The sequence below is a fragment of the Balaenoptera acutorostrata genome, chromosome 4, assembly GCF_949987535.1.
Source record: "Balaenoptera acutorostrata chromosome 4, mBalAcu1.1, whole genome shotgun sequence".
In the NCBI taxonomy this organism is placed as follows: Eukaryota; Metazoa; Chordata; class Mammalia; order Artiodactyla; family Balaenopteridae; genus Balaenoptera; species Balaenoptera acutorostrata.
The window spans coordinates 68,448,857-68,464,133 of NC_080067.1; the positions used below are offsets into that span (position 1 = coordinate 68,448,857).

The window sequence follows — 15,277 nt, forward strand, 5'->3', positions numbered from 1 at the left end:
CTTTATTCCTGTCCTGCCCCTAGATTCTTCAGAAACTTTTTTTTTCTTAGATTCCATATATATGTGTTAGCATACGGTATTTGTTTTTCTCTTTCTGACTTACCTCACTCCGCATGACAGACTCTAGGTCCATCCACCTTACTACAAATAACTTAATTTTGTTTCTTTTTATGGCTGAGTAATATTCCATTGTATATATGTGCCACATCTTCTTTATCCATTCATCTGTCAATGGACATTCAAGTTGGTTCCATGTCCTGGCTATTGTAAATAGTGCTGCAGTGAACACTGGTGTGCATGTCTCTTTTTTATTATTATCATTATTATTAGTTTTTAGCATCTTTATTGGAGTATAGTTGCTTTACAATGGTGTGTTGGTTTCTGCTTTATAACAAAGTGAATCAGCTATACATATACATATGTCCCCATATCTCCTCCCTCTTGCGTCTCCCTCCCACCCTCCCTATCCCACCCCTCTAGGTGGTCACAAAGCACTGAGCTGATCTCCCTGTGCTATGCGGCTGCTTCCCACTAGCTGTTTTACATTTGGTAATGTATATATGTCCATGCCACTCTCTCACTTCATCCCAGCTTACCCTTCCCCTCCCCTCGTCCTCAAGTCCATTCTCTAGTAGGTCGCATCTTTATTCCCATCCTGCCCCTAGGTTCTTCATGACCATTTTTTTTTTCTTAGATTCCATATATATGTGTTAGCATACAGTATTTGTTTTTCTCTTTCTGACTTACTTCACTCTGTATGACAGACTCTAGGTCCATCCACCTCACTACAAATAACTCAATTTCGTTTCTTTTTATGGCTGAGTAATATTCCATTGTACATATGTGCCACATCTTCTTTATCCATTCATCTGTCGATGGACACTTAGGTTGCTTCCATGTCCTGGCTATTGTAAATACAGCTGCAGTGAACATGGTGGTACATGACTCTTTTTGAATTATGGTTTCCTCAGGGTATATGCCCAGTAGTGGGATTGCTGGGTCGTATGGTAGTTCTATTTTTAGTTTTTTAAGGAACCTCCATACTATTCTCCATAGTGGCTGTATCAATTTACATTCTCACCAACAGTGCAAGAGTGTTCCCTTTTCTCCACACCCTCTCCAGCATTTATTGTTTGTAGCTTTTTTGATGATGGCCATTCTGACTGGTGTGAGGTGATATCTCATTGTTGTTTTGATTTGCATTTCTCTAATGATTAATGATGTTGAGCATTCTTTCATGTGTTTGTTGTCAATCTGTATATCTTTGGAGAAATGTCTGTTTAGGTCTTCTGCCCATTTTTTGATTGGGTTGTTTGTTTTCTTGATATTCAGCTGCATGAGCTGCCTGTAAATTTTGGAGATTCATCCTTTGTCAGTTGCTTCATTTGCAAATATTTTCTCCCATTCTGAGGGTTGCCTTTTTGTCTTGTTTATACTTTCCTTTGCTGTGCAAAAGCTTTTAAGTTTCATTAGGTCCCATTTGTTTATTTTTGTTTTTATTTCCATTTCTCTAGGAGGTGGGTCAAAAAGCATCCTGCTGTGATTTATGTCATAGAATGTTCTGCCTATGTTTTCCTCTAAGAGTTTTATAGTGTCTGGCCTTACATTTAGGTTTTTAATCCATTTTATTTTTGTATATGGTGTTAGGGAGTGTTCTAATTTCATTCTTTTACATGTAGCTGTCCAGTTTTCCCAGCACCACTTATTGAAGAGGCTGTCTTTTCTCCATTGTATATTCTTGCCTCCTTTATCAAAGATAAGGTGACCATATGTGCATGGGTTTATCTCTGGGCTTTCTATCCTGTTCCATTGATCTATATTTCTGTTTTTTGTGCCAGTACCATACTGTCTTGATTACTGTAGATTTGTAGTATAGTCTGAAGTCAGGGAGCCTGATTGCTCCAGCTCTGTTTTCCTTTCTCAAGATCGCTTTGGCTATTCAGGGTCTTTTGTGTTTCCATACAAATTGTGAAATTTTTTGTTCTAGTTCTGTGAAAAATGCCATTGGTAGTTTGATAGGGATTGCATTGAATCTGTAGATTGCTTTGGATAGTATAGTCATTTTCACAATGTTGATTCCTCCGATCCAAGAACATGGTATATCTCTCCATCTATTTGTATCATCTTTAATTTTTTTCATCAGTGGCATAGTTTTCTGCATACAGGAGTTTTGTCTCCTTAGGTAGGTTTATTCCTAGGTATTTTATTCTTTTTGTTGTGGTGGTAAATGGGAGTGTTTCCTTAATTTCACATTCAGATTTTTCATCATTAGTGTATAGGAATGCAAGAGATTTCTGTGCATTAATTTTTCTACTTTACCAAATTCATTGATTAGCACTAGTAGTTTTCTGGTAGCATCTTTAGGATTCTCTATGTGTAGTATCATGTCATCTGCAAACAGTGACAGCTTTACTGCTTTTCCGATTTGGATTCCTTTTATTTCTGTTTCCCTCTGATTGCTGTGGCTAAAACTTCCAAAACAATGTTGAATAATAATGATGAGAGTGGGCAACCAAGTCTTGTTCCTGATCTTAGTGGAAATGGTTTCAGTTTTTCACCATTGAGGACGATGTTGGCTGTGGGTTTGTCATATGTGGCCTTTATTATGTTGAGGTAAGTTCCCTCTATGCATTCTTACTGGAGGGTTTTTATCATAAATGGGTGTTGAATTTTGTCGAAAGCTTTTTCTGCATCTATTGAGATGATCATATGGTTTTTATTCTTCAGTTTGTTAATATGGTGTATCACATTGATTGATTTGTGTAAATTGAAGAATCCTTGCATTCCTGGAATAAACCCCACTTGATCATGGTGTATGATCCTTTTAATGTGCTGTTGGATTCTGTTTGCTAGTATTTTGTTGAGGATTTTTGCATCTGTGTTCATCAGTGATATTGGCCTGTAGTTTTCTTTCTTTGTGACATATTTGTCTGGTTTTGGTATCAGGGTGATGGTGGCCTCACAGAATGAGTTTGGGAGTGTTCCTCCCTCTGCTATATTTTGGAAGAGTTTGAAAAGGATAGGTGTTAGCTCTTCTCTAAATGTTTTATAGATTTCGCCTGTGAAGCCATCTGGTCCTGGGCTTTTGTTTGTTGGAAGATTTTTAATCACAGTTTCAATTTCAGTGCTTGTGATTGGTCTGTTTATATTTTCTGTTTCTTCCTGGTTCAGATTCGGAAGGTTGTGCTTTTCTAAGAATTTGTCCATTTCTTCCAGGTTGTCCATTTTATTGGCATAGAGTTGCTTGTAGTAATCTCTCATGATCCTTTGTATTTCTGCAGTGTCAGTTGTTACTTCTCCTTTTTCATTTCTAATTCTATTGATTTGAATCTTCTCCCTTTTTTTCTTGATGAGTCTGGCTAATGGTTTATCAATTTTGTTTATCTTCTCAAAGAACCAGCTTTTAGTTTTATTGATCTTTCTTATCGTTTCCTTCATTTCTTTTTCATTTATTTCTGATCTGATCTTTATGATTTCTTTCCTTCTGCTAACTTTGGGGGTTTTTTGTTCTTCTTTCTCTAATTGCTTTAGGTGTAAGGTTAGGTTGTTTATTTGAGATGTTTATTGTTTCTTAAGGTAGGATTGTATTGCTATAAGTTTCCCTCTTAGAAGTGCTTTTGCTGCATCCCATAGGTTTTGGGTCATTGTGTTTTCATTGTCATTTGTTTCTAGGTATTTTTTAATTTCCTCTTTGATTTCTTCAGTGATCTCTTGGTTATTCAGTAGTGTATTGTTTAGCCTCCATGTGTTTGTAGTTTTTACACATTTTTTCCTGTAATTGATATCTAGTCTCATAGCGTTGTGGTTGGAAAAGATACTTGATACGATTTCAATTTTCTTAAATTTACCAAGGCTTGATATGTGACCCAAGATATGATCTATCCTGGAGAATGTTCCATGAGCACTTGAGAAGAAAGTGTATTCTGTTGTTTTGGAATATCCTATAAATATCAATTCTGTGATGGAATATCCTATAAATATCAATTAAGTCCATCTGTTTAATATCTCATTTAAAGCTTGTGTTTTCTTATTTATTTTCATTTTGGATGATCTGCCCATTGGTGAAAGTGGGGTGTTAAAGTCCCCTACTATGATTGTGTTACTGTCGATTTCCCCTTTTATGGCTGTTAGCATTTGCCTTATGTACTGAGGTGCTCCTATGTTGGGTGCATAGATATTTACAATTGTTATATCTTCTTCTTGGATTGATCCCTTGATCATTATGTAGTGTCTTTCTTTGTCTCTTGGAATAGTCTTTATTTTAACGTCTATTTTGTTTGATATGAGAATTGCTACTCCAGCTTTCTTTTGATTTCCATTTGCATGGAATATCATTTTCCATCCCCTCACTTTCAGTCTGTATGTGTCCCTAGGTCTGAAGTGGCTTTCTTGTAGACAGCATATGTACAGGTCTTGTTTTTGTATCCATTCGCCAGTCTGTGTCTTTTGGTTGGAGCATTTAAACCATTTACATTTAAGGTAATTATCGATATGTGTGTTCCTATTACCATTTTCGTAATTGTTTCGGGTTTGTTATTGTAGGTCTTTTCCTTCTCTTGTGTTCCCTGCCTAGAGAAGTTCTTTCAGCATTTGTTGTAAAGCTGGTTTGGTGGTGCTGAATTCTCTTAGCTTTTGCTTGTGTGTAAAGGTTTTAATTTCTCCGTCGAATCTGAATGAGATTCTTGCTGGGTAGGGTAATCTTGGTTGTAGGTTTTTCCCTTTCATCTCTTTAAATATGTCCTGCCACTCCCTTCTGGCTTGCAGAGTTTCTGCTGACAGATCAGCTGTTAACATTATGGGGATTCCTCTGTATGTTATTTGTTGTTTTTCCCTTGCTGCTTTTTTTTTTTAATTTTATTTATTTATTTATTTATATTTATTTTTGGCTGTGTTGGGTCTTCGTTTCTGTGCGAGGGCTTTCTCTAGTCGTGGCAAGCGGGGGCCACTTTTCATTGCGGTGCACAGGCCTCTCACTATCGTGGCCTCTCTTGTTGCGGAGCACAGGCTCCAGACGCTCAGGCTCAGTAATTGTGGCTCATGGGCCCAGTTGCTCCGCGGCATGTGGGATCTTCCCAGACCAGGGCTGGAACCTGTGTCCCCTGCATTAGCAGGCAGATTCTCAACCACTGCGCCACCAGGGAAGCCCTTCCTTGCTGCTTTTAATATTTTTTCTTTGTATTTAATTTTTGATAGTTTGATATATATGTGTCTTGGCGTGTTTCTCCTTGGATTTATCCTGTATGGGACTCTCTGCACTTCCTGGACTTGATTAATTATTTCGTTTCCCATATTAGGGAAGTTTTCAACTATAATCTCTTCAAATATTTTCTCAGTCCCTTCCTTTTTCTCTTCTTCTTCTGGGACCCCTATAATTCAAATGTTGGTGCATTTAATGTTGTCCCAGAGGTCTCTGAGACTATCCTCAATTCTTTTCATTCTTTTTTCTTTATTCTGCTCTGCAGTAGTTATTTCCACTATTTTGTCTTCCAGGTCACTTATCCATTCTTCTGCCTCAGTTATTCTGCTATTGTTTCCTTCTAGAGCATTTTTAATTTCCTTTATTGTGTTGTTCATCATTGTTTGTTTGCTCGTTAGTTTTTCCAGGTCCTTGTTAAACGTTTCTTGTATTTTCTTCATTCCATTTCCAAGATTTTGGATCATCTTTACTATCATTATTCTGAAATCTTTTTCAGGTAGACTGCCTATTTCCTCTTCATTTGTTTGGTCTGGTGGGTTTTTACCTTGCTCCTTCATCTGCTGTGTGTTTTTCTGTCTTCTCATTTTGCTTAACTTACTGTGTTTGGGGTCTCCTTTTCACAGGCTGCAGGTTTGTAGTTCCTGTTGTTTTTGGTGTCTGCCCCCAGTGGGTAAGGTTGGTTCAGTAGGTTGTGTAGCCTTCCTGGTGGAGGAGGTTAAAGGAGAAGCTGATTAGGGCGCTCTGGCTCACGCAGGCCAGGGGGAGGAACGGGTACGGACTGCAGGGTAAGCCTGAAGCTGCAGAGGCCAGCTTGACATTGCAACAGTCTGAGGCATGCCGTGTAGCACGCTGTTTTGATTACTGTAGCTCTGTAGTAAGTTTCAAAATCAGGAAATGTGAGACCTCCAACTTTTTTCTTTTTTAAGATTGTTTTTGCTACTCAGGGTCCCTTGAGATTGCATATAAATTTTACGTTGGATTTTTCTATTTCTGCATAAAATGCCATTGCAGTTGATAGGGATTGCATTGAATCTATAGGTTACTTTGGGTAGTATGGACATCTTCACAATATTTAGTCTTCCTATCCATGAACACAGGGTGTTTTTCTATTTATCTTCATCTTCTTTAGTTTCTTCCAGCAATATTTTGTAGTTTTCAGTGTGTAAGTCTTTTGCCTCCTTACTTATGTTTATTCCTAAATATTTTATTCTTCTTGGTGCTGTAGTAAGTAGATTTGTTTTCTTAATTTACTTTTTGGGTTATTTGTTGTTGGTTTATCAGAACACCACTGATTTTTGTACTTTTTTTATATCCTGCTACTTTGCTTAATTTGTTTATTAGTTCTAATACCTTTTTCTGTGGAATATAAATTTAGAGTTTTCTACATATAAGAGCATACCATCTGTAAACAGAGATAGTTTTACTTGGTTTTTTTCCCACTTTAATGCCTTTTATTCTTCTTGCCAAATTGCTCTGGCTAGGACTCCCAACACTATGTTGAATAGAATTAGTAAAAGCAGGCATTCTTGTCTTATTTCTGATCTTAGAGGAAATGCTTTCAGTCTTTCTCCATTGAGTATGATGTAAGCTGCTTTTTAAAATATAGTCTTTATGTTAATGTAGTTTCCTTCTAATTCTAGTTTGTTGAGTGTTTATATCATGAAAAGGTGCTGAGTTTTGCCAGATGATTTTTTCTGAATCAGTTAATATGATCATGCAGTTTTTCCCCTTAATTCTGTTAATGTGGTATATTTCATTTATTTATTTGTGTATGTTGAACCCTCCTTGCATCCCATGAATCCCACTTGATCATGATACATGAACCTTATAATGTGCTATTGAATTCAGTTTGCTAGCATTTTGTTGTTGATTTTTCCATCTGTATTCATCAGGGATATTTCTCAGGTTAATGCTGACCTCCTAATGAGTTCCCTCCTCTTCAGTTTTTTGGGAGACTTGGAGAAGGATTGGAATTAATTCTCCTTCAAATGTTTGGTAGAATTCACCAATGAAACTCTCTGGTCCTGGGCTTTTCTTTGTTGGGAAGTTTTTTATTACTGATTCAGTTTTCTTAATAGTGATTGGCCTATTCAGATCTTGTTTCTTCATGATTATGGGTGTTTTTAAAAAGGATCTAATTTCCTTTTGATTTCTTCTTTGATCCAAGTGTTATTTGGAAGTGTGTAAGTTCCTAAATATTTGAGAATTTTTCCAGAAATCTTTCTGTTATTGATATCTAATTTATTTCTATTATAGTCAGAGAACATTCTTTGTATGACTTGAATTCTTCGAAATTAATTGAAAATTGTTATCGCCAGAAGATAATCTATGTTGGTAGATGGTCCAGGCATACCTCATTTAATTGTGCTTTTCTTTATTGCACTTTGCAGATATTGCATTTTTTTTACAAATTGAAGGTTTGTGGCAACCTTGCATCAAGCGAGTCTTTTGGCACCATTTTTCCAACATCATTTGCTTATTTTGCATCTCTGTGCCACATTTTGGTTATTCTCGCAGTATTTCAAACTTTTTATTATTATTTGCATGATGATCTGTGATCAGTGATCTTTGGTGTTACTATTGTAATTGTTTGGGGTGCCACAAACTGCAGTCATGTAAGATGGCAAACTTAATCGATAAATGTGTGTGTTCTGACTGTTCCACCTACCAGCTGTTCCCCTGTCTCTTTCCCTCTCCTTGGGCCTCCCTATTCCCTGAGAAACAATAATTTTGAAGCTAGGCCAGTTGATAACCCTACAGTGGCCTCTAAGTGTTCAAGTGAAAGGAAGAGTCACACATCTCTCACTTTAAATCAGAAGCTAGAAATGATTAAGCTTAGTGAGAAAGTCTTGTCAAAAGCCAAGATAGGTCAGAAGCTAGGCCTCTTGTGCCAAACAGTTATCCAGGTTGTGAATAAAAAGTAAAAGTTCTTCAAGGAAATTAAAAGCGCTACTTCAGTGAACATACAAATGATAAGAAAACAAAATAGCCTTATGGTTCATGTGGAGAAAGTTTTAGTGGTCTGGATAGAAGATCAAATCAGCCATAAAATTCCCTTAAGCCAAAGCTTAATCCAGAGCAAGGTCCTAGTTGTCTTCAATTCTGTGAAGGCTGAGAGAGGTGAGGAAGCTGAAGTAGAAAAGTTTGAATTTAGCAGAGGTTGGTTCATGAAGTGTAAGGAAAGAAGCCATAATGTAAGAGTGTAAGGTGAAGCAGAAAGTGCTGGTGTAGAAGCAGCAGCAAGTTATTCAGAAGATCTAGCTAAGGTAATTTTTCAACATAGACAAAAACAGCCTTAATATTAGAAGAATATGCCTTGCCTTCTAGGACTTTCATAGATAGAAAGGAGAAGTCAGTGCCTAGCTTCAAAGGACAGGCTGACTCTCTTGTTAGGGGCTAATGCAGCTGGTGACTTTAAGATGAAGCCATTGCTCATTTACCATTCCAAAAATCCTGGGGCCCTTAAGAATTATGCTAAATCTGCTCTGCCTGTGTTCTATAAATGGAACAAATCCTGGATGGCAGCACATCTGCTTACAACATGGTTTACTGAATATTTTAAGCCCATTGTTGAGACATACTGCTCAGAAAAAAAGTTTCCTTTGAAAAATATTACTGCTCACTGACAATGCACCTGGTCACCTAAGGACTCTGATGGAGATGTACAACAAGATGAATGTTGTTTTCATGCCTGCTAATACAATATCCATTCTGCAGCCCATGGATCAAGGAGTAATTTTGACTTTTAAGTCTTATTATGCAAGAAATACATTTCATAAGGCTATAGCCGCCAAAGGTAGTGATTCCACTGATGGATCTGAGCAAAGTCAATTGAAAACATTCTGGAAAGGATGCACCATTCTAGATGCCATTAAGAACATTGGTGATTTATGAGAAGAAGTTAAAATATCAACATTAACAGGAGTTGGGAAGAAGTTGATTCCAGCCCTCATGGATAACTTGGAGGGGTTCAAGACTTCAGTGGAGGAAGTAACTGCAGATGTGTTGGAAATAGCAAGAGAAGTAGAAGTGAAGCCTGAAGATGTGACTGAGTTGCTACAATCTCATGATAAAACTTGAACAGATGAGGAGTTGCTTCTTATGAATGAACAAAGAAAGTGGTTTCTTGAGGTGGAATCTACTCCTGGTGAAATGCTGTGAAGATTGTTGAAATGACAACAAAGGATTTATATTACATAAACATATAAAGCAGCAACAAGGTTTGAGGGGATTGACTCCAATTTTGAAAGAAGTTCTACTGTGAGTAAAATGCTTTCAAACAGCATTGCGTGTTACAGAGAAATCGTTCGTGAAAGGAAGAGTCAGTCGATGGGGCAAAGTTCATCGTTGCCTTATTTTAAGAAACTGCCACGGCCACCCCAGCCTTCAGCAGCCACCACCTGATCAGTCAGCAGCCATCACCATGGAAGCAAGAGCCTCCACCAGCCAAAAAATTATGACTTGCTGAAGGCTCACATGATAGTTAGCACTTTTTAGCAATAATGTATTTTTTAATTAAGGTATGTACATTGTTTCTTTAGACACAATGCTCCTTAATAGACTACAGTATAGTGTAAACAACTTTTTTATACATCGGGAAACCAGAAAGTTTGTGTGACTTGCTTTATTGCAGTATTCACTTTAATGCAGTGGTCTGGAACTGAATTCGTAATATCTCTGAGGTATACCTGTACTTGAAAAGAATATGTATATATTCTGCCTTTGTTGGGTGGAGGGTTCTGTCAATGTCCATATTCTATATCCTTCCTTTTTTTAGTTTTTAAATTGAGATGTAATTGACATATGATATTGTGTAGTTTGAGGTGTTCCATGTGTTGGTTTGATACATTTATGTATTGCAGTATGATTACCACGATAGCCTTAGCTAACACCTTTATCATGTCAATAATTATCATTTCTTTTTTTGTGTAGAGAACAGTGAAGATCTAGTCTCTTAGCACCTTTGAAGTTTATGATACAGTATTGTTGACTATGATCACTATGTTGTGCCTTACATCTTCAGAACTTATTTCTCTACTAGTTGCAAGGTTATATACCCTTAAACAGCATCCCCCCAACTACCCCCATCTCGCAGCCCCTGGTAACCACCATTCTACTCTGTTTTTACGAGTTCAGTTTTTCTAAATTCCACGTATGAGTGCTGCATACAGCATTTGTCCTTCTCTGTCTGATTTCTCTCACTTAGCATCCTTGAGGATGTCCTCAAGGTCCATCCATGTTGTTGCAGATGGCAAGATTTCCTTCTTTTATGGGTGAATAATATTCGTGTGTGTGTGTGTGTGTGTGTGTGTGTGTATTATCACATCTTCTTTATCTGTTCATCTTCTGATGGGTGCTTAGGTTGTTTCCATATCTTGGCTATTCTAAATAATGCTGCACTGAACACTGGTGGGCAGATATCTCTTCAAGATACTGATTTCAATTCCTTCTGGTATATACCCAGCTGTGGGATTGCTGGATGATATGGTAGTTCAGTTTTTTAAATTTTTTGAGGAACCGCCATACTGTTTTCCATAATAGCTGTACCCATCTACATTCCCACCAACAATATGTAAGGTTTCCCTTTCTCTACATCCTCACCAACATTTGTTATCTCTTGTCTTTTTTTAATAAAAGCCATCCTAACTGGTGTGAGGTGATACATCATTGTAGTTGAGATTTGCCTTTCCCTGATAAGTGATGTTGAGCATCTTTTCATGTACCTGTTATTCTTTTGTATATCTTCTTTGGAAAAATGTCTGTTCAGATCCTTTGCCCATTTTTTAAATTGAGTATATCCTTTCTAATCTTCATATTTGTTCTTTCATTTTTGAGAGAGATATGGAAATCTCTGACTGTAAAATCTGTTTTTCCTTGCATTTCTATCAGTTTTATATACTTTTTAAAATTACTATTTATTGGAGTATAGTTGCTTTACAATGTTGTTTACTTTCTTCTGTACAGCAAAGTGAATCAGTTATATGTATACATATATCCCCTCTTTTTTGGATTTCCTTCCCATTTAGTTCACCACAGAGCATTGAGTAGAGTTCCCTGTGCTATACAGTAGGTTCTCATTCGTTATCTATTTTATACATAGTAGTGTATATATGTCAATCCCAATCTCCCAATTCATCCCACTCCCTCCTTCCCCCCTTGGTATCCGTAAGTTTGTTCTCTACATCTGTGTCTCTATTTCTGCTTTGCAAATAAGTTCACCTGTACCATTTTCTAGATTCCACATATGAGTGATATTATACGGTATTTGTTTTTCTCTTTCTGACTTACTTCACTCTGTATGACAGACTCTAGGTCCATCCACATCTCTGCAAATGGCACAATTTCGTTCCTTTTTATGGCTGAGTAATATATGTACCACATCTTCTTTATCTATTCCTCTGTTGATGGACACTTAGGATTAAGCTATTAGATGTGTAGACGTTTAGGGTTGTTACGTCCTCCTAATGAATTGATTCCTTTATCATTATGCAATAATATATCCCTGGCAATAGTCTTTGCTCTGAAATCTAGTACTATCATGGTATATTTTTCCAGTCTTTTTGCTTTTAATCTATTTGTACCTTTAAATTTAAAGTATGTTTCTTGCAGGCAGCATGTAGTTGGGTCTTGCTCTTTTATCTGACAATCTCTTTCAACCTTTCCTATATTTGAAGATCTTCCTATACCATCAGTCTTCTCTTCTTAGGGCTAAACATCCTTTTATTATGGTTTGGCTGATACTTTTTCTAAATCCTTCTATTATTATCAAACGCTTGTGCATGTTTTGCTTAAAAGGGACATTAGATCAGAAGGGATACTCTGAGTTGGTCTGTGCAAGACATGCTACTACATATCGTGTCAGTTGATTTCCATTGTCCACAGAGATCTGTGTCTATTAGGTTCCTCACCATTTGGCTAAAACCAATTTGGACCATCTTTTCTACTTTTCTTAACCCTAATCACATTTTTTTCTTGGCTAACTACTGACTTTTTGATCTCCAGAGAAACTTCAAAGGGACTTAACAAAAAAATCTATTCATTGTTCCCCTGAAAATGTCTGTTTTATCTCAGTTACATGAATTCTAGTTGAATTATTTTAAGTATGGGTCAAATAAAGCTAGCCTATAACTAAGAAGATATCAAAAGGTTTGCCTTTTTTTTTTTTTTTTTTTTTTTAGGTAAAAATGTCCCCATCCTGTCATCCATCCAAAGGGGATCCTGCTGTTAAGAAGGTGAGTGAGTTTTAACAGCAAAAAGCCGACTTCCTCCTTCTGTGTATTTAGTCTCCTCTGTTGAACCATGTTCTCAAAATGAGTGATTTTAAATCATTTTAATGCGTCAAAGTTTCTTTCTGATTGGATACCTTAAAGAGGTGTCATCAGGACTTGTTGGCTCTTCCAGAGAAGCCAAATGAGGGTTTGGGTCTAGCATCAGTCTCCTGGCAACTAGGGACTTTCATTGTTCTAGAATTCCCGTCCTCTCTACCAGATGGGCATTCTGGTATCAGTGAGTGGTAGCAGATGAAAGGTATTCTAAGGATGAAAGGTACATAGTTTTTCTTAACAATGTACTTTCCCTCCAGATAGCTGTTCCTAAAGAAAACTGGTCTGAGGTATTAACATTTCAGCACATACCAGCTAAGTAAGACCTCAATAAATACTTGTGTGATAGAACTCTTATCTAGGTCATTTCAACCCTTGAATGTAACCTCTGTGGCACAGATAGGTTGTTTGTCTTTCAAGTAATTCTCAGATGATGTCAAAAGAACCACTAAAATCCTTTTCTTTATCCAACTGCAACAGTGCAGTTGAAATATAGCAAACAGATTGACATTTTTGCTATGTTTTCTTTTACCATTTTTATTTCTCTGATAGTTGACTTGTCCCTGGTTGTAGGTGTGCTTTCCTTACCCTTTTTTATGATTTCAGCCAGCATCCGTGTTGGGGAAGGATTGTAGAACAAAAATAACACCTTACTGGCTCTGTTGACTAACAGCAGGTTCTAGCTTCAAAGCGGTGTGCCAAAAATGGGTCCCTTTTCTCTGCCTTCAGAATCCCCTTTTCAAAGGAAAAAAAGAATAGAAACGAAATATGTTGTCTGAAAAGCCCTATAACGTGCTGCACGTGAAAACCTCTTTCACTCTTGTCAAGACAGCAAGGGCAGGCGAGACCACAATGGTGATTGTTGCCGCTCAGAATCATCACACCGTAACGTGAGGAGCTGGAAAGGGCGTCAACCACTTAGTCGCACTCAGTAAACAAAGGAGGAAACTGGAATCCAGAGGGAAATTTTTTACCTCTCTCAAATGTTCCATAGGACACACTTCTACCATAGAGGTTAAAAACACGTGCTTTGGATTCAGTGATTGACTCATCTACTTTATCTGAATAACCTTGAGTAAGTCAGCCTCTCTGTTTCCTCCTCTGTAAAGTGATGATGCTCCTCTCAGAATTGCCCTGAAGATTAAATGAGAAACAATTTAAGTGCCTAACACTGTGTTTGACACATATTAAGTACTCAGTAAATTATAACACAAGTACTCAGCTGTTACTGAAACTAGTATTAAAACACAAGTCTCCCAACTCCTAGTCAGATGTCCTTTCATCTGTCCTTTATTATGCTACTTATATACTATTGTCCATTTAGCAAGTATTTCTTTATACTAGATAGTGAGCTAAGAAGCAGACTACAGAGATTAAAAATACAATCCCTGTTCTCAAGGATCTCAGCATTTAATTGGAAAGGTAGACAGGTTGCACTGACAGTTACCAGACTACTTGACACATGCCATGCAGGGTGCACAGGGTGCTGCAGGAGTGTGGGGGAGAGGCCCGGTTTTGAAATGACTAAGCTCCTTTAGTACAACTCTTACATTCTTTATGGTAGAGAGTCCAGTGAAGAAACTTAAGAAATGGTTAGCTGCTCCCCTACAACTTTGTTACTAGATTGTAATGAAAGCAAATCCTACCATACTTAAAGACATTTATTAAATTAAGATCGCGAAAACATTTTATCCAGTCGACATATCATGAATACCTTTTATTTTAGCAATGAGGGTCCATTTCTAATATTTACCATTCTGATTAATAAGACATTGATTTCACCAATAGAAAATTTTTCTGCTGTCTTTTGAGCTAATGAGCAGAGTCTTAGGTGTCGGTCAATATATGAACAGCTTTTAGGAGCTGCCTTTGGAAGTTCATGTGAGCTGCAGTTTCTGAGATGTGGATTCTTGTTTAGAGCCACTGACCACCCCTGACTTGAAGCCTAAACTTAATAGCACATACTTAATATTGCACTGTTTATGGTGTGTAGAATAACTTTAAAATATATATCATAACAGGTGCCTCTCCCAAACTAAGAGGTCAAGGAAGACTTCCCAGTAGAGGTAAAGCTTGATCTAGCCTGGAAACACAAGGCAAAAGGTATTCCAGGCAGACATGGGTAAGCAAGGAAATGGAGGCAGTTCTGTTTTTCTTAAGTATGGGATCTTGCAGAAGCCTGGTGAAGTAAATGGGAGTCCAGATCACAGAGCCCCAGTCTGTGAAGTTTGCTTTTTATCTCAAGGATAAGTGTTTCCATCAAACATGAGATTAGAGGCAGAAAGACCAATTAGAAGAAAAAAGGTCCTAAGCCTATGCTGTGTTAATAGAATGAGAAGGTGAGATAGATTTAAGTCTTAGCCTTTTTATTCTCCCCACAAACCTTTTTGACACTGTGAGTTAGGTGTCCTTCCTTTTTTGAGCTCTCAGAGTACCCTGAACTAGTCCCTACAAACACACTTATCTGGCTGTGTTGAAATTGCCTCTTTGCTTTTACGTGTCCCCCATTAGACTCTCTGCCTCTTAAGGGCAGGGCCCGTAGCAGTTCTGTTTCCTGTTGTCTATCTAAGTGTAGAACAAAGTATGCAGTCACTCAGTAGTTGTTGCGTGAATGAGAGAGACATGGAAGAGATTCCGTAGGACTTCGTAGTTGTTTATGGGAAGTGAGGAGAAAAAAGAAGTTTCTGCTGAATAACTGGAGAAAGAACAAATGAAGCATCATTGCTGTTCTGGGCTTGTATTCCCAGCATGGTCAGTT

At 37.5% G+C, this 15,277-nt stretch overlaps 1 protein-coding gene across 7 annotated transcripts in view; it reads left to right on the forward strand.

Annotated features, from left to right (window-relative positions):
* Positions 1-15,277, forward strand: part of VPS8 (VPS8 subunit of CORVET complex) — a 280,256-nt gene that overhangs the window by 217,022 nt on the left and 47,957 nt on the right. For 6 of the 7 annotated variants that reach the window (XM_057545206.1, XM_057545205.1, XM_057545207.1 and 3 more), the window contains exon 45: positions 12,376-12,429. The exons of the other annotated variant lie outside the window; for it this stretch is intronic. In XM_057545206.1, the coding sequence (XP_057401189.1) occupies positions 12,376-12,429 (54 nt within the window). The remainder of the gene's footprint in view (positions 1-12,375; positions 12,430-15,277) is intronic. 7 annotated transcript variants of the gene reach the window in all.